This window comes from Osmerus mordax, chromosome 26 (genome assembly GCF_038355195.1).
Source record: "Osmerus mordax isolate fOsmMor3 chromosome 26, fOsmMor3.pri, whole genome shotgun sequence".
In the NCBI taxonomy this organism is placed as follows: Eukaryota; Metazoa; Chordata; class Actinopteri; order Osmeriformes; family Osmeridae; genus Osmerus; species Osmerus mordax.
In genome coordinates this window covers 6,866,761-6,884,928 of record NC_090075.1, presented here as the reverse complement: position 1 = coordinate 6,884,928, position 18,168 = coordinate 6,866,761, and the positions used below count along the sequence as shown (strand labels likewise).

At 50.9% G+C, this 18,168-nt stretch overlaps 1 protein-coding gene across 5 annotated transcripts in view; it reads right to left on the bottom strand.

The window, feature by feature from the left end:
* LOC136936212 (arf-GAP with coiled-coil, ANK repeat and PH domain-containing protein 2-like) overlaps positions 1–18,168 on the bottom strand; it is a 34,866-nt gene that overhangs the window by 6,660 nt on the left and 10,038 nt on the right. Inside the window, exons 3-20 of one of the 5 annotated variants that reach the window (XM_067229970.1) lie at positions 17,275–17,394; positions 16,675–16,728; positions 15,541–15,599; positions 14,024–14,207; positions 12,619–12,663; positions 12,402–12,497; positions 9,149–9,223; positions 7,988–7,999; positions 6,616–6,678; positions 4,433–4,545; positions 3,805–3,856; positions 3,335–3,435; positions 2,989–3,091; positions 2,482–2,690; positions 2,162–2,231; positions 1,844–1,938; positions 1,226–1,428; positions 79–171 (exon numbers count right to left, since the gene is read on the bottom strand). In XM_067229970.1, coding sequence (XP_067086071.1) covers positions 79–171; positions 1,226–1,428; positions 1,844–1,938; positions 2,162–2,231; positions 2,482–2,690; positions 2,989–3,091; positions 3,335–3,435; positions 3,805–3,856; positions 4,433–4,545; positions 6,616–6,678; positions 7,988–7,999; positions 9,149–9,223; positions 12,402–12,497; positions 12,619–12,663; positions 14,024–14,207; positions 15,541–15,599; positions 16,675–16,728; positions 17,275–17,394 — 1,747 coding nt within the window. The remainder of the gene's footprint in view (positions 1–78; positions 172–1,225; positions 1,429–1,843; positions 1,939–2,161; positions 2,232–2,481; positions 2,691–2,988; positions 3,092–3,334; positions 3,436–3,804; positions 3,857–4,432; positions 4,546–6,615; positions 6,679–7,987; positions 8,000–9,148; positions 9,224–12,401; positions 12,498–12,618; positions 12,664–14,023; positions 14,208–15,540; positions 15,600–16,674; positions 16,729–17,274; positions 17,395–18,168) is intronic. The other 4 variants (XM_067229973.1, XM_067229971.1, XM_067229972.1 and 1 more) reach the window with 4 other exon arrangements.

The following is an 18,168-nucleotide window of genomic DNA, read 5'->3' as shown; positions in this document are numbered from 1 at the left end:
TCATTCAAGGACATAGCAGCTATGCTAAGCTAATGCTTGGTTAGAGGTGTGACCCCATAGTCCTCAGGATGTGGGTACCTGCTTCTGTTAAGCTGTTAGTAGACGGGGTGTTGGCCAGCATCTCCCTGCTCCCATCAGCGCTGTTCTGGATCCCACTGTCAGCACTTCTTACTGTAGAACCAGAGGGCCGTGATCACTGACTACACACCACACACACACACACACTCACTCACTCACTCACTCACATGCAGGGACAGACAGCACACCTTCCCCCACTGAAACCAACCGGTTAGACGAGACGGTAAGCACTGGCCACGTCACTGAAACGACGCCATTCCCAGATATGCCGCGAACCACAAGGACACACAGATGAAACCCCAGAAGGACATGACACTGACCACCACAACCCTGTGAGACACCCCCGCGGGGAACACGTGGTACGGCTCCGCCCTGATTCGCTTAACAGGATGGCATGGTCCATTAAGAGAGCCAGATGGGGGGGGGAGTGGGTGGGTTGAGGGTCGACAAGACGGATGACGTTACAGTTAGGAAGACAGCCTGAGAGGTGAGTACAGGGGGGGGGGGGGGGACACAGAGCCTGTCAGTACTTACTGCTCCTAAGCTTGGAGGAGTTGTCAAAGTAGGAGAAGAGAGAGTCGAGCTCGTCGGGACAGAACAGAGAATCCCGGCGGGCCTCCGAACCCCCGGCGGCAGCTACGCGGGGGGGAGGGGGTGAAGAGGAGGCAGGGAGGGAAGGAGGCAGCGAGGGTGGGGGGAGGGGAAGGGAGGGATTAGTCCAGAAGCACAGAGCAGCCGGAGGAGAGGGAGAAAGAGAGAAATGGGGGGGGGGAGAAAAAGGAGGGGGGGGGGGGGACAGAAGCACAGGCTGTTACACTACAAGCTGAGCTGCTTGGAGAGCGAGACAGCGAAGAAAGAAAAGGGGGAGGGAGAGAGAGAGAGAGACAGCATGCCTCAAGCATGACCTGTTTGACCAGTTGCTGAAGCGCAATCCGGTCACAGATCAGTGGGTTGGGGTATTGAACAGAGGTACTGCTCGCTTCATTTCCCCCCTCACCCACCATGACAACAAACACAAACCAGCCCACAGGCTCAGAAAGCACACACACACACAGCACACCTTTCAGCAGACGGGGTTGGGGGCAGAGAGAGGGGGAGAAGGGGCGTTGTTGCGTACTGAGGGGGATGGGGGAGAGGGGGTACTAACCGGACTGTCCGGAGACGTTGGAGGCCGGGCGCAGCTTGGGCGTGGGCGGCGGGGGCCGCGGGGGCAGGTGCTCCGAGCTGCTGCTCAGCCTCTTCTCCTGCTTGCTCAGGGACACCACCTTGGTCCGCAGCTCCTCGTCGGACGGCCGGCGCACGAACCTGCGGTCCACGTACTTGGCCCTGATGTAGGCCTCGATCTCCTGTCTGGGGGGGGTGGGGGGGGGAGGAAAGATCATTTGTTAAGCTAAAGCCTTCATAAAGATGTATGACTTACTGTACATAGCCGTGGTAATATATGGGAGTCAGATGGCTGAGCGGTGAGGGAGTCGGGCTAGTAATCTGAAGTTTGCTAGTTCGATTCCCGGCCGTGCCAAATGACGTTGTGTCCTTGGGCAAGGCACTTCACCCTACTTGCTTCGGGGGGAATGTCCCTGTACTTACTGTAAGTCGCTCTGGATAAGAGTGTCTGCTAAATGACTAAATGTAATGTAAATGTAATATTGAATGGATTTCAATCCTAATAGATTCAAATGCTTAAAAAGTGTATTTAGGGAATGCTACAGACTAAGATTATAAACTGTGCCTGGTGGGAGAGAGTGAGCGTACACACACACAGTACCTGGGGTCTCCTGGCTGGGGCTTCCTGGCTCCCAGTTCTTCTCTGCGTGCCTCATAGATCTGGTTAATCACTCCGTTCCCTAGCTCACACATCAACTGCGCGCACATACACACACCAAGTTAGCTCACAACCTTAGCGGATGACAGGTGTATTTACTCAGCAGCGTGTACTGGAACAGAGCCCAGTCAAAGTGGGTTACCCACAGCATTTTACCATTGATTTATTAGCAAGAGCAGAGTCGGTTAATATAAAATGTGAAGGCAATTTGAAACGAAGGTGATGAATGTCTGCGGTTCAGCGTGTGCGTCCTGTTCTTACCTTGAGGAGCTCTGGCTCCCACGTGTCCAGAGTTAGCGAGCGCACCTTGGAGAAGTGGACCCCAAGACTCCTGCAGGACAAGCCGAGCAGTCAGTGACAGGAAGAGTCTAGTGAGACGTTGACTCTATCGTCAACTGCATTTTCACCAGGCAATCCCACACTGGTGATCACAGGGGTGCAGTTCCAGCCTTGGCCACAAGGTGGGGGCAGTGACAGTGGATATACAGTACAGTACTGTCCACATCTCTGTCATACCTATGTATGTATACGCTATATAGGATATCTAGCATCTACGTATGGAGCACAGTGCAGGTCTGTACCTGTGGATGCCGGAGCACTGGATACAGAGGGTGATGCCCAGGTTGATGCTGGCCCAGCGCGGGTCGGCCTGGCCACAGTCGCAGCAGCAGGTGTTCCCCGCGATGGCCAGGACCCTCTGGAGGGCGCTCTCCCCCTTCAGGGGCTTCTCCTTGGGCTCGCCGCCAGAGTCCAGGCTGCCTGTGGAGGTGGAGGACTTTCTGTCCAGCTTCTGGCATGGGCCGGGGGGAGCAGGAGGGGAACGGAATAACACGCATAAAAACACACGCACACAAATCCTTTTTATGGACACACAAAGAAACCCCCCAAAAAAAAGATCAGAAAAGAAAGGTTTCCAAATGATGTTTTTTCAGGTAAACAAAGTTTTCTGAAGTGACTCGATGGTCTGGTTACAGGTGTGTAGCTAGTCCCGTGTTGAGCAGCTGTGTGACTATGTGTGGTGGAGCTGTACAGTACGATGGAACTGCTGAATAACCATCCAGTCGTGCTGACGCGGCCCGCTGACCCACCTCGTCCTCTCCCTTCTCCCTGAAGGCGGTGGCGATGCTGTTCTGGACGGCTTTGATCCAGGCTTGCCTCAGCTTCTCCGAGTCGGCCTGCATCATGCAGCTCCTGTGGGGGGGGGGGGGGGAGGAGAGGCAGGGGGCGTGAGGATGGACTCGCAATCTGTCTGCCTCGACAGAGTGTGGGCGGGAATTTAAGTGTGGATGGTATTGTGTGTGTGTGTGTGGGGGGGGGGGGGTGCGTTTCAGTGCATGTCTTGGTATTTGGGGGGGGGGGGGGTTTGGCCTTGGAGGTGTGTGTCTGCAGGGGTGGGAGGGGGTGTTTGAGTGCATGTCTTGTATGCGCACTCACTTGGTGGGGGACACCACCTCGAAACAGAAGCGGCGCTCGATGTCCTCGCAGTGTTTGACGGTGCAGAGCCTCAGGTCCTCCACCACCACCGTAGGGTTGTCCTGGTGGGGGGACGGGGGACGAAGACTTGATCAGACAGTCAATACTCAAACATAAATCCTCCACCACATCACTGACACTCCAACCCCACGCAGATACACTTCAGTACACATACACCTTCTCTTTTTTTTGGATCCCAATTAACGGGGACAGACGGAGAGACTTGTAAATGAATGAAGGGAATCATTAAGATGCGCCAAGCGCCCTTCACATCGGAATCACGGGATAGTTCGCCAGGGTTGAATTCTGTTTTGAATGCTGCTGCACAGCGCTCCAAGTGTATAAAAAAAAAATGGCGGGCGATGTTTGGGAAGGGAAACACGTGTGTGTGTGTGTGTGTGTGTGTGGTGGTGTGGAGACATCTGACTCACCTTGAACTTCTTCTGGTAGACTAGCTGATTGTTCTGAATGGAAAACCAACGCCTGTGAGAAGATCACAACATGGTCACACGCTGCCCTCAACCAGTCAGAACAACCAAGCATTGATGCAAGAAACCTCCAAATATGACTGGGAACAACAACGAGAGACTTTTGGCAGTGAATGTAAAAATGAGGCTGTATCGACAGGTCCGTTTCCAGGCATGTGCGCGACTTCATCACTAGCCAATCAGCACCCTCCCATCTGCTAAAGTGTCCGTCTAGCTACGTGACTGGACTCAAGCAGCCAGGTGGTTTACGTCACGTTCCCCCTCCGAAAGTCGGACAGCGTGGCGTTGGGGGACAAACTTCACGAAGGTCACAAGCCGAACAGTGTCATTGGCATTCAGGCGGCCAGAGGACCAGGTACGTGTTGCACGGTAGCATGATCGATCATGTGGAACACACACTCGGCCCCGAACAGATGCATTACTGATGCGTGTTATCTTTCGCCAGCCTCTCTCCAAAGATCAATAACTAATCAAGAGGTCAAGGCCGACTCCCTGGAGCGGGTGCCGGCTGTGGGATGGGGAGGAGTGAGGATACTGGTGGGACGGTACGGCGGCAGAGCGGGTCAAGTACCTATTCCATGTTTTGAAAGCGTTGCTGGCCCTCTTGAACAGGTAGCCCTCCATCGCGATGCCGTTGTCTGCGTCCACATTGTACTCCAGCTTGGTGTCGTCATTCGAGAAGTCCTGTTGGCGTGGGAGAGAGGGAGAGGGGGAGGGGACCGGTAGAGAGAATGATCAACGGGACTTTGGCATGGATGCTTGCCGTTTGGATCGACATCGCGGAAATGATTTCACTCGCGAGACAACACGAAACAAATGTAGGTTTGTCGCCGGTTGCAGTTGGTTGGGGGAAAGCACATGACAACACTGTATTTAATACCTGTTCCGATTTATTGAAATGCGACTCAGCGATTCTCATTCAGCCGACGAGAACCAGACACGATGCAGAAACAGTCCACCTGGGATACACAGCCGGGTTCCTCAGAGTCAGGGGCCTGATGAGGGCCTAAAGAGTGAAGTATCCTCAACCTTACTTCCTGTCACAGTAAACCGACTCTCCATCACCGCCTGTGTCGTGTCTCCCTCTCTCTACCCAGTATTCCTTGACCGTGGAGGGTCACTGACACCCCTGTAACCCAATCGCTCAGTGGTGAAGAGATAGGCCTGTGTATGTGTCAATAACCTTTCCTTCACTGCCCCGCGTCTCTGCCAACCCGTTCCTACCCAAACCCTCACTGCCTCCGAGACACCGGACACCACACGCTTGTGTGCGTGTTTGGTTGGAAGAAGGGTGTCCTTTTACACCCTCTTTATACCACAGCTAATCACAGAGAGTAGAGCCGGTAACCGGCTTCCAGCATTGTCCTTCTAGAAACACACGGAAAACACAACGACAGAGTAGGTTACCTCATCACACCATTCAGCCGTGCCCTTCCACAACTACTGAACTTTTGAATATGAAATAGGAACAACTCGGACCACTCCCCATGACAAGTTCATCTTGAGATCACATGTCATGTCCTGCAGTGCAATAGGTATAGAGCTGAAGCTAACAAAATAAGGACTCTTATTCCAGACATGAAGGACAACAGAAGCGCTTGGCAGGCCGTGGTACCCCCAAAGCAGCCCCACTGCAACACAAAGCCGGACTCTTGTTCCTACGGTCCCTGTACACCAGGAATGTTCCAGAGTCTGTGAGGTAAATTGTCGCTACTTGGGGGTAGAAAGCTGATCTATAGGTTAGGGTTAAGGTACATCATCCCTTCCTCATTCCATACTACTTCAAACCTGGCGTGTGAGAGAGAGAGGGAGTGTGTGACAGTGAGTGATAGAGCGGCCAGATTGAATTTGTTCCTGAAACCTGAGGGGAAAAAGGCCACAGGGCTAAACACCTTTGCCTGGTCATTCCAGCACACACACACACGCGCACGCACCCCTTCCATCCCTGTAACACATTAGGGCAACAGAGGCTATTTCCAGTCGGGTCTTTGTGGAGAATGCAGGGGGTGGGGAACGCTAGTGGCCTGGATGTGCCAAGAGGCACCCGACTGACGCGCCGCACACACACAAACCCTTTTATCTGTGAGCAGAACGCAAGCAAACTCACCTCGGCTCAACAGCACATTACAGCGAGACATCCTTAGCTGACAATTCCTCGGTGGAAAAAGCAGGGCAGCTAAGTTGTATGGGTCGGGGTGCATTATTTAGGATGTCAGTTTAAAAGCGTGATGCCTGAAGGACATAGCAATGTGCCTACACATCTTACCTATTATAACTTTAACCATCCCATTAAAAAAACATCCATTTCCCTCACATACACGCGCACACACACACAACCAAGCCTCCTAAAAACAAATGTTCAAATCAAAAACACCACGTGAATTACAATCCATCCAATGCATGGCAATGCATTATCCAACCGATTAAGAGAATCCGTTGGACGAAAATGGTGTTTCGTATGAAGCAGCAGAGCTAGCACCTTAAAGGTGACACACAAGTAGACAGAAAAGACGGCGGACCATGCTCGCCCCCCCCCCACGCCGGCGGAAGGCCACGGCAGACTAGGCACACGCATTTGCCGGCTAAAACTACACAGCCACGGCACACGACAGTGGAGTCACTTGGTTTCAGCGGGCAGGCACGGGTGAGGGGGCACGGAGGGGGGGGGAGATAGCGGGGTGGGGGGGGGGGGGGGGGGGGGTGAGTTACGAATGAGGAAATCAAACGAAAGTCAATAGTGTCTACTGTACGTACGGAGGTGGACCTCCAAGCACAAAAGCTCCGTCCGTCTGGTAACGGGTCAAGTTCTGTCACCTCCTAAGAAAAGTCACAGTGACAAATCAAATGAGGGCTGAGAAACTATGGAAACAGAAAGACTTGATGCCCTATGGTGTCGCACGCACACACACACACACACCTCATCGACATCCACCTTACAGGGTTATGGAAAACCAAGTACATGCTAGGAAAACACACATGCAAACGCACACATGGCTCATTAAAGTTCCCTCACTCCCACTCACCAGATACCACACATAGTGGAACCTGCTGAAGATCTTCATGCCTGGTTTTCGTGTGTGGGAGAGTGTGTGTGTGTGTGTGTGTGTGTGTTAGCCTCCCTGTGATGAAAGCTAGCGCTCGCTGCAGCTAACCCCAGCTGTCCCCGCGGAGCATCTCCCTGACGGTCCCTGTCACACCAGCAGATTGGCTCCTCACAAGTCTCTGTCCCTCTCCTCCGTGCAGCGCGCGTGTGTGTGTGTGTTGGATCGTCATCGGCACTCGTCACTGCCGCGACTCCGCCTCCTTCCGCTAAACCCCCAGCGCCAAGCGAAGGTCACTGGGATCTGAGTGTGTGTGTGTGTGTGTGTGTGTGTGTGTGTGTGTGTGTGTGTGTGTGTGTGTGTGTGTGTGTGCGCACGCAGGTCGATATGCCTGTTCTAGCTGGTAGAATAACCAACCCCCCATTCAGAGTAGCTCCAGTTTAAAACATTTATAGAGTTCAGTAGACAGCCCTGTACTCTGAATTCTCCCTCTCATGTATGTGTGTGCACACAGCATGCATTGAGCCACAAATAGCCCATGAAAGGGCTGAATTGGATATAAGAATAAGATTCGATATACCTTCTGACAGACATACTGTAGCACAGATGCTAATCTCCTACTGAAAGTCCCCCTCTCTCCTATGGGACAAGGGCAACACCAGAACGTCTACATGACAATTAGACCGCTGAATAATTCACGCAGGCAAACTAAACGCCCTCTGTTCATGTGGCAATGCAGACAAGCTCACTCAAGGTGAATGCCATCTATCCACACAATTCTAGATGTTTCATATAAATGTTGTCAAATATTTGGATGAAATATAACCACAGTCTTCATGAATGGCACAGAAATCGTCACTTCCACACACAAGTCTTGCTCCACTCGGGGCACTGTCCGACGCGGCTGTCGACAACTGGACCATGTCTCTCGTCTTCTCGTGCGCCCGTGCACATTTCTCCCTTCTGATGTGGTGTTGGGTCATTTCACACACGACAGCGTGGCCTTCCGGGCAACATGCAGACAGAACAACAGCGAGAGACACACGAGATATAAGAAGGAGGAAGAGGGGGAAAAAAAGGCTTACCTGCAGAGCAGCCTGGAAAGAGTGACGGGATGAGAGAGAGAGAAAAAAGGAGAGCTTTGGTTAGAAATGCTGATACATATAGCCAGACAGGGAGAGGGGGTGTGTGTGAGCGAGGGACGGGGAGAGAGCGAGAGAGAGTCAGAGGGAGGGAGGGAGCAAACAGAGCGAGCGAGACAACTTAAAAATAGCATCTTGTGAAAGGGTAGGGGGGGGGGGGGGGGACGCTGGGAGCATAGTGCTGAAGGACGAGCGTAAGTTGGCATCGAGTTGGCGCTGCCCGACTATGTGGAGAGGGCCCCGGGAAGAGAGACACCTGGAGGGCAAGCTGCTGCTCTTTAGAAACACACACACACACACACACACACACACACACACACAGCGCCAGACAAATCAAAAGGGCCTGACCAAAAAAGTCTCGCACATCCGCGCGCAGAGCCGGAACACACAACGTCGCCCCTTACCACACGCTCCAGAGTGGCATCACCCTATGTGCTTCTTCCATTTAAAACCAACCTGCATGGCGATACGCGGGAGTTTAAAATGGACCTAGCATCCCTGGTGGGTGATGACAGCGGCCAGACGCCGTGGCGTCATCGGGCCGCAGTGCAGTGTGGGAAAACAGATCCCCGTTGTTTTGTAAGCGAGCCCAGGGCTTCCGTGCGACGTCAATAATGCATGTGTGCGCCGGTGACGGCATGAGATCGCCCCTCGAAGGTCCCGTTTCACCTGACCGAAGAATACTACAGCTCCTTCTAAACAGGAAGCGGTTTGCTGCTCCTCTAAGTAATACGGTTTACCTCTGAATTTCTGTGTTCGTTTTTTGTGTGCGCCTGTCAGTTTGTACACCTATATAGGGGCACATGGAAGTCTAGTCAGAATTTAAGACTTCCAGTCAGTAGGCTAAACTTCAGGGACAAAAAATACTGAAGCCCGTGAACGTGGGATTATGGTGATATTTTCTCAAATCCCAGCAGTCTCGGGGCGGATTCTTTAATGGGCAAGGCTGGAGCACAAGAATGACAAAAGAGATTTCATGTCTGAGGGCACATGATCTTCCGCCTTGAAATCGGTGCTCAAGACCAGAGCCAGGGTTTAGAGAGCCCACCCCCCCAAGGCTAGGGGACTGAGTGAGTGCGAGCGTGTGTGTGCGCGTGTCTCTACCTTCTGTTGGATGGTGGAGTGTTTCTGCTCCATGTCTCTCTTCTCTTTGGCTGCATCCACCACCAGCTGGTCCAACTGAAACACACAAAACCATTTTGTCCGCCGTTAGCCGAGAGGAGCTAGCAAAAAACGCAGCTGCCCGCGTGAGGCAGCCTGGATACACGGCGCTCCACATTCAACCTGGCCGCTAAACTAGCGCCGTCCGAGCAAGCCTCCCATCCCCCCCATCTCCCCATCCTTCACTGAGGGGGGGAAACCAGCTAAGAAGGGTGCAAAGCATGTTGACTAGCATGTCGGTTCGAGACAGAATTGTTGGGGGGACGACAGTTCAAACGAAAGGGAAACGGGAAGGCGGAGGTTTGCTTCGACTCATTAGACTGATGGGACGGCCTTCACAACACAGTTGGACGACACTCACTAGAGTCGCTACACAGTCGGACAATACGACTAGTGACCGCTATTGGGAAACCCAAGCCAGAAACAAAGCTCAATGTGCGGGGGAATGACTGCGCTCCTACGGGGCGTAGCCTGGAAAGGTGGATGCCCGGCTGCTCCCTCCCTCCCTCCTCCCTCCTCCCTCCCTCCCTCCTCCCTCGTAAACGTGTCGTGTGGATAAACAAACTGTCCCCCGAGGAAGACGCTTCCCCCTCCCCGGACAAAATGGCTCTAAAGGCCTTATCATGTGTGAAATTGGATTGGGGGAGATTGATTTCTCTTTCCTCTCCGGTGTTCATGCCGTCTCCCGAAAGGAGCTGGAGGACAAGATGGTTCCTTCAAGAGAGAGCGAGAGAATCAAGGCTGTGGTAGAAGTATCTATGGAAACAGCAACATTGTAGGGTGTGGACAGGTAGACTTCAAATCTACCAGTGAGGCTACTGCAACACACACCACCTATCAGAGTACTGGTAATAATGGGTAAGCTTAGTCCAGAGATGATCAACAATATTGATATGCCACATTTTTGGTATGTGTGGATATACATACTCTGCCAGATTATGTACAAAAAAAGTGAAAAATGTGATAGTTTACTGAAATAAATTTGGTCACTAAGAAATAAAGCTTGGCCATTATTACCAAAATGAAGCTACTCTAGAGATATTCGATATATTACTACATCTACACTATCCAAACTTACATGAAAGACATTCGAATATTCGGAACTCGGGAGAGCATCGCCAGGATATAAAAGCACAGGTCATTAAACATCTTTAATGCTTGTGAATACTAGCTATCATCCCAAAGTTCATTCCCCTCGCTCTGGTGGTTTCGATCTCCCATTAAATGCTTCCAAAGGAAGCCCGAAGTCAGGTTTCCACTACTACACCCAAACTACTCGGTCACCAGAGCGGAACAGGGATAACGTTGCATATTTGGGGGAAGGTTTTTGTTTTGTTTGAGCAGGAAGTGGGAGGGCGGCCGGCCGATAACATCAGAAGGGAAAGGTTTCCTCTCCCCTCCAAAACAACCAGCGACACCGTCCCTTCACATCCCCCATCTACTCCACTGTACGGCCATGACGGTTAAATGAAAACATGGAGCTGGCGGTGAATTCTCTTCACTCACGGTATCTGCTGACCAGTGGTCTGTTCCAAAAAAAAAAAAAAAAAAAAAAACGCGCTGACTAATTCCATTGTTCAGTGTTTACCCACTGGCGAGCCCGACTAGAGTGAGACCAGATATCATTGTTGTACTTGTGGGTATTCCTTCATATGGTTCTCCAGGTGAGGGCGGACGGTTTCGTCTCCACTTCAGCCTGAGGCAGTTAGTACTGCATCCGACCGTGGATGAGTGGCTGTGAGTCATTCATTCATAGACTGGAGTGGATTAAAAATAAAACTTGTGTTTACTCAGTCGTGACTAGAATGCCTTTTCGGAAAGATGGGCTCACCAAGCCCTCTATTGGCCGTGCCCACAAAGATTCACACTTGAGACGGGAATCCCGTTACGTGAAAAGAGTAACAAACATGCTCTAGTGTCACGGGTAGCTAGAATATCATTGGTAGCAAGGGTTCACACCTGACTGATTAGACATCTTATTGATCGGAAATTATACCAAAATCTCTACATCACATAAAAATAGTGCCTTGTTATCAAAAAGAGTATGCCTAACCATCACTACTAATCAACAATCCTGGACCATTTTCTCGTCAACCATGTTAAGATATCAAGTGGCGTGTTGCAGAGTAAACATCTCATCTTCCCTAACGAGCACTACCACTGTCGGGGGTGAGGTCCTTAGGAAATGCCGTCGTCCAACCTGTTGACAGCTCCTCCAGACCTCCCTGCACAGCCTCTCCAGCTTCCTCAGCTTCATGATGGAGGGAGCGCTGGTCCTGGAGCCCGGGGGGGCCAACGCTCCACGCTGCTCCGCCACGCCGACGGCCTCGCTTCCCGTCCGCTTCTCTCCCTTTCCTTCCCCTCGCTCCTTTGGTGTTCACGAGTCTCACACGGAGGCCGCCTCACATCGCTCGGTGTCTCGGCATGGGAAAGCCCTCTCGTGTGTGTGCCAGCCCCACAGAGCCTCCCTTCCCCACGCCCTCTCACGGGGCCCCGTGATAAGAATCGCGGGTTTCCTTTCAGGAGATCTGCTGATTCCGCCTCAAGGCCCCCAGAGGAGAGCTGGGGTTGTCAGATGCCGGGGAAAACAGACGGACACACAGAGACACTTGGATGGCAGCACTCGAGTGTTTAGTCACCAGGCCCCGGGCCAGCTAAACCCTTCCTAGAGCCAGTGTCAAATTAGGCCACTGTTGTACTGTATGTATATATATATATCTCTATGCAGAGATGTTAGGGGGGGTCAGATGGCTGAGCGGTGAGGGAGTCGGGCTAGTAATCTGAAGGTTGCCAGTTCGATTCCAGGCCGTGTCAATTGACGTTGTGTCCTTGGGTAAGGCACTTCACCCTACTTGCTTCGCGGGGAATGTCCCTGTACTTACTGTAAGTCGCTCTGGATAAGAGCGTCTGCTAAATGACTAAATGTAAATGTAAGTCGGAGAATAGCCGTTCCATTTTTAGTTTCAGTTTAAACAAGACGCTGAGACAATGACGGAAAAGACCCGAGTTAAACTTCTAAGCAGGGACTGAACATACCCTTTTTGACTATGAATAACCTATAGGAAATTGATATTGGCTCTTGGACAGGCTTTAGAATTCCCTGTGAACAAGACCGTCATGGGAGTACAGAGTGGAGAGCAGACCGACGGTGTGGAAGGACGCGTGTCAACGTGAGGGCTGAAAACGGTGGGGTTACCTGTCCTCCCAACTGTTTCATTAGGGGCTGGAGTTCACTGAAGAGGTCGTACCCCTGGTGGAAGAAAGTCAGGTGGGCGTACATGAAGGACAGCATCTGGAGAGAGAGGAACACACACATCAGGAAGGTGCCACGGAGCACAGGACTTCACAAAGACGTAAAAAAAAAACAGGTCATTTATCCAGTTTTGCACAATATTTTGAGATGAGGCGTTTACCGATTTTAGGATTTCGGATCTTCTCTTGGATTGTAGGACGTTGATCTGGAGTGGGATGAAAAGGAATCACTAGTTAGTTTCTGAAATCATTCTGTGTGGGAAGACACCTATAAAAACTATTTTTATAGGTGTTACATAAGTTGGACTAAACTGTAGTCAAAAACCACAGGAGGGAAATGCAACTGACGCCAATTCCATGTTCGAACACCAGGGGGAACCTCTACTCTATTTTACACCCTGGGCTCCAGGATGAAAAAAAACAAAACAATTGTGTTCCTTTATCTACAGAAGCCAGCTGCACTCCGGACTGCAGTTTCTCCCACAGTCTAAAAGAGTGAGGGAGTGAGTGTGTGTTCACAGGAAGCCTGATGGATGTGTTGTCCTCTGGACAGAGCTAATTCCCATCCCGCACCTCGTCTGGTAATGGAGGTCAAACCGACTTCATCTCCTTTATGAGTGGTGAGTTATAGCAGGTTATAAAACCCGACAGTGGGGGGGTCTTCATGGTTAACAAGGCTAAATAAGATGTTAGTAAGCACCTCACAGTACATAAAAAAAAAAAAACATGTCATTATGGAACTGTCACCGTGTTGACTACACCCCTCTGGTCATCGTCAAATCAAAGCGACGGTTTGAGCACAGCGGCGAAGCGAGTCGTCCGTTTTCGTGCGCGGAGGACGTTTGAGAGGGCGGGGCTTTCTGCCGTCACGACAGCAGCCTAGCTTCGACTGCGGCTACTCGACGCAAGGGCAGCCCTCCGTTTTCGCAGGGAACAAGAACCCAATGAAATCCATGCTGGGCCAACTCAGCAGTATGCAGTCTCACGTAGTTCACACAGCCTCCCTGGTCTCTGTCTGTGGACCTATTGACTGAGCGCAGCCAGCTCATTGTGATAGATGGAGCAGAGGCAGAGACTCCACGTTCACCTCTCTCAACTATGGGTAATGCAGGAGCGAGGTTTCCCCCCTTTGAGACTCTTACAATACTGTACCGCGGCTAAGAAAGCGCTAGCTCATCCGCTTCTTTCACGTTCTGAACCGTCTTACCAAGCACCAACGGCCAGGCCGACTTATACACACACAGGCTTATAAACCCACACGGGTCCGTTCATCGGGACGGAAGAAGACAGGAAATGTTCAGTCGTCCTCGACTGTGCTCTCCCTTGCGAAAGGTCAGCAGAGCCATCAGGGGGAAGTGACACACACTTACTGCCTAGGAGGAGCCTTTAAACAAAGGGCAGGGAGGATACTTTAATAGTCCCATCGATCCCAAACAGGGAAGAAAGAAGCCACGCGCGAAGGAAGACGCGGAAAGACGCGAACCGCGGAGCGCTTTTTCCGTCCGTGTGTCAGGGAAGCCAACTTTCTTTTCGCGGCGGTGCGTGCGAGTGTGAGCGTGCGTGCACCTGGAGGACGTAGTCGAGGACGATGTGTCGGAAGCACTTGCGGGTGGCGGTGAGGATGTTGGTGGCCTCCTCCACCTCGTGCTGCTTGTTGCGGGGCGCCTGGGCGTTCTTTGTCAGGGCCGCCTCCTTCTCCTCGCTCACCTTGTCGAACTGCTTCTTGGCCTCCTTGAACTTCCGCAGGTCCCTGAGCGCAGGGAAGACATTTACAATTTGTCATTTAGCAGACGCTCTTATCCAGAGCGACTTACAGTAAGTACAGGGACATTCCCCCCGAGGCAAGTAGGGTGAAGTGCCTTGCCCAAGGACACAACATCAGTTGGCATGGCGGGGAATCGAACTGGCAACCTTCAGATTACTAGCCCGATTCCCTAACCGCTCAGCCACCTGACGTCCGGCAACATCAAAACGCACGCCTCACTGAGCCTCAGATAGATTGGAATGAAGGCGGTTGCTATACAAGGGCTTGCATACAGCCCGGAGCAATTGCTAGGAAATAACTGATAGTGAACTAACTGGCAGAGTGAAAAGGACCATCCGTTGTGCGTCTATTTGAAACCCTGTTCAGTATTATAGGAGAGTGGCTTGAAGCAAGCAGTTCCACTAATACATTTTGTTCCAAGAATCAAACACTATCTGCTTGATGAACATATCTTAAATCTATGAGATAACAAAACACTAAAATATCACCTTCATCCCCAAAACATACATTAGTCAATGGACAGTTTATTAATAGGGACAAAAGGGAAAAAGACTTAAGACAGACACAAACACCCATATAGCCAATCCTCAAGCTGAATTTGAATACACCAAGTTGGGACAAGAGGCCTATTAGCCATCCTAGCGACAGAAAAGCCACTGTGCCGGTTAAGAAGCTACATCTGTTCCTTAGCTACGTGCTACTTAAGCCTCGGCGAGATTAAGTCACCTCGGAGGAGCCGGGGAGGAGCGAGCAACTGCTAGGGAGCGTGGTTCCTGACAGCCTCTTACAAAGCAGAGCGCTGATGTAGGCGTTTATCCTGCGAGCGCTGCGGGGCAAAGGCAGCTCATGCTTCATAATACAGGGGACATAAAAGAAGAGTCCCCACCACCTCACTTACAGAGTAGGAACAACTGTACCAGTAAATCACGCCGAGCTTGGAAACTGTTTGAAAGCTGTACTTGAGTAAGAGGATATTCTGAAGCGCTGCCTACTGTTTGGTCTATCTAGTCTGGTCTACAGTCTCGTCGTGTGTGTGTGTGTGTGTGTGTGTGTGTGGTGGGGGGCAGACTGCCTCGTTATGAGCCGATGTGCAGCTATTATGCTGGTGTATTCTTCTTCTGCGAGCGCATCATAAGTTTCAGAAGCTATTTTCATGCCCGCCCACCCTTCCAGTTCCAGATCATTCATATTGAGGAACCAAAACTAAATATCCAGGGCCTCACACTTCCTCTCTTAAAATTGTTGTACTCATACTATTAATCTAGTGTTACACCATTAAATAGAGAGATTGTGTTTGGCTATTTGAGGACATACTTACTCTTTAACAAACGTTAGAAGTTGGGTCTTGATCGATCTCTGGACCTGGTCAAATAAAATCTGGAGAAATTCAAGAAGAATTAGCATGCTTGCCTTGAAGCCGTTTGTGTTAGACAACCGCACCAAAAAAATCCTCTTCTGTAACTGATTGTTATCTGCCAATATTAGCAAAGTGAAACGGTTCTTTATAAATGGTCTGCGAGTCCTGCGTGTCAGTAGATGTACATGCTTTTTGCAGGTACCATGCACAAAATAAACATATATAGGGCTGACTTTGTACTTTTGGAAAAATTCTCCTCATAAATGTTTTTTACTACGCCCCATGGAACACACAACCTACAGGGTATGTTTCAAAAATGACGTCACGTGTGTTCGGATACTTAGTCAGCGCCTATAAACCTGCATCTGTCCTTAAAAACAGCCTGTCGGTAAAATTGCTCACCCAGAGACGAGTCTAAATGAGGGTTCTAGGCTGCCGTTAATAAAAAAACAAAAAAACAACCAGACGTCCGGACAATACGAGCAGTGTGATGGGAAGGGCCTGTGTTGTTGGGGGGGGGGGGGGGGGACAGTTTGGGCTCTGTGCTTTAAGGATCATGTGCTCTGAGTGGCTAACTTAAACCCTTCAGTCAGCTGATCCCACACCGCAGGCGCCAGAGCTGAGTCACAGCCTCGGGCCTGGCCGTGGTTCCTGGGGGTGTAGGAGGGAGGGCGTAGGACATGAATTTGGGAAGGGAAGGTGGTAAGGGATGGGAGTAGGGGGTCGAAGAAACAGGTGGTAGCAGACTAAGGACAGTAAGGGGGGGCTTTTCAAGCAGGCAGAAAGCTTGGGTCTGGAAGACTCATTGGAGGACTCCATTGGAATTGACTGGAGTCAATTGTGTTGTTGTTGACCTTTAGTGTCGTTGGGTAGCGTTAGTCACCCACTCATGCGAACACAAGTCCTCAAGTGAGTTATATGGGTCCTTTGGAGCCTGACAAACATGCGAGGCGGAGTCTTGCCAAAACGTGACGCTCTCCAGCCATCTTTGTGTTTACATGTCCACGCGCGCATGCAGCTCTCACGGAAGACAGGAAGAAACAGACCATCCGGTTTCACATCAACATCCGGTTTCACATCAATAAAACCTCCTACCGTGTGATAGTTGATCATCTCCTGCAGACTTTCCGCAAACTTTGTGAGGCTGGACTGTGGAGACAAAAGAACGGAACAGTGAAATGACGATATCTAAACAGATCCACACAAGAACATGTGAAATTGTTGGCCAAAAACTATTTTAAGTTCATTATGAACAAAGCAAGTGGACCCGAGACACTAACAAACTTAAAGTGGCAAACACTGAATTCTTTCTGTTGCAAACCAGCTGACAGACCCCAGGTATGAGGACACTTGAGAAGGCTTTGCTGCCTTGGCCCTGCTGTCCAACAATGGTGCTTTGAGGGAGCATTCCTTGACCGAGGCATTCCTCTCTAAATATGCACTGTGGCCGAACTGCAGGCCCAAGGGAGAGGCAGACGGAGAAATATACAAAAGGGAGAGGAAACACAGGCCTCCCCATGCAAACCAGTGTGAGAAAAATTCAAAACAGTGGTCCCGCAACAAGGATAAAGGGACAAAGTAGACTTGGTGTTCTGGCTCTGCAGGCTAGCAGCTATATTTTGGCTGGCAGGAACGGAAGGGTGCTCCGTTTTCTTGGTGGCTCGGGCTCGAGGGCGAGGCACGGTTCTCGGTTACCTCGACGACCTCGTCTTTGGAGGACTGCTGGGCCAGCTCGCGGATGCCGCTGACAAACTGCTTGTTGGCCGTGTTGTAGGCTTTGCCGGCGTCTATCATCCCGATGCACAGCTTCACGAGCTAGAGATGGAAGGAACCAGAGGCGGAGGGAGGGAGGGATTAGCAACAGAGAGAAATCGCCGTTGCCTTTAGGGCCATATTTCACGCTCAAGCAATGGAAATGGCAAGTACAACAAAAACCAAAATGAGTTACTGCTGATTAACAATGCAAACAATTTTCATGTGACTCATTGGGGGTAAACATAGCCTAATTCCAGGTTACATAATCCAGCAAACCAAATCTGGCTCTCCTCCATGCACTCCTACACAGGACTGAGGCCCGTCTCATCCCAGCTGAGAGACATCCTAAAACATCTCGGGTTCTGAATGAGCTGCACTCTAGTCTTGGTCCTTTCAGTTGACCAATCGAGTGAGGGTGACACTCGAACCTGGGCCAGGAGGAAGGGATGGGGGAGGGGCGAAATGTTTCAAGGGCTAAACTCAAAGCATGGGGCAAAACATATAATATTGCAGTGTACTTGGTATCGGCCATGATTTAATTAGCCGGATTGTCCTTGAAGGCTTGATGTTTGTCTTGTCTGCTTATTCAAAATCGGACCAATATCTGTCATGGCCAATCAAAACAGCTTGACTGCATTATCCGACCAGTCATTTACTGTTCTCCTCTCCACTCTGTTTACATACAATCTCGGGGGAAGACGGGCTTCAAGAGAGGTTTTAATAATGTACACAATAAAGCGAGTGTTGTTTCAAGATTAAACATGACCGTGTGTGGGTGGCGGTCCACAGTAAATGCTGGCCTAGTGCTGTGTCTCATGTGCAACCAAGACCGTT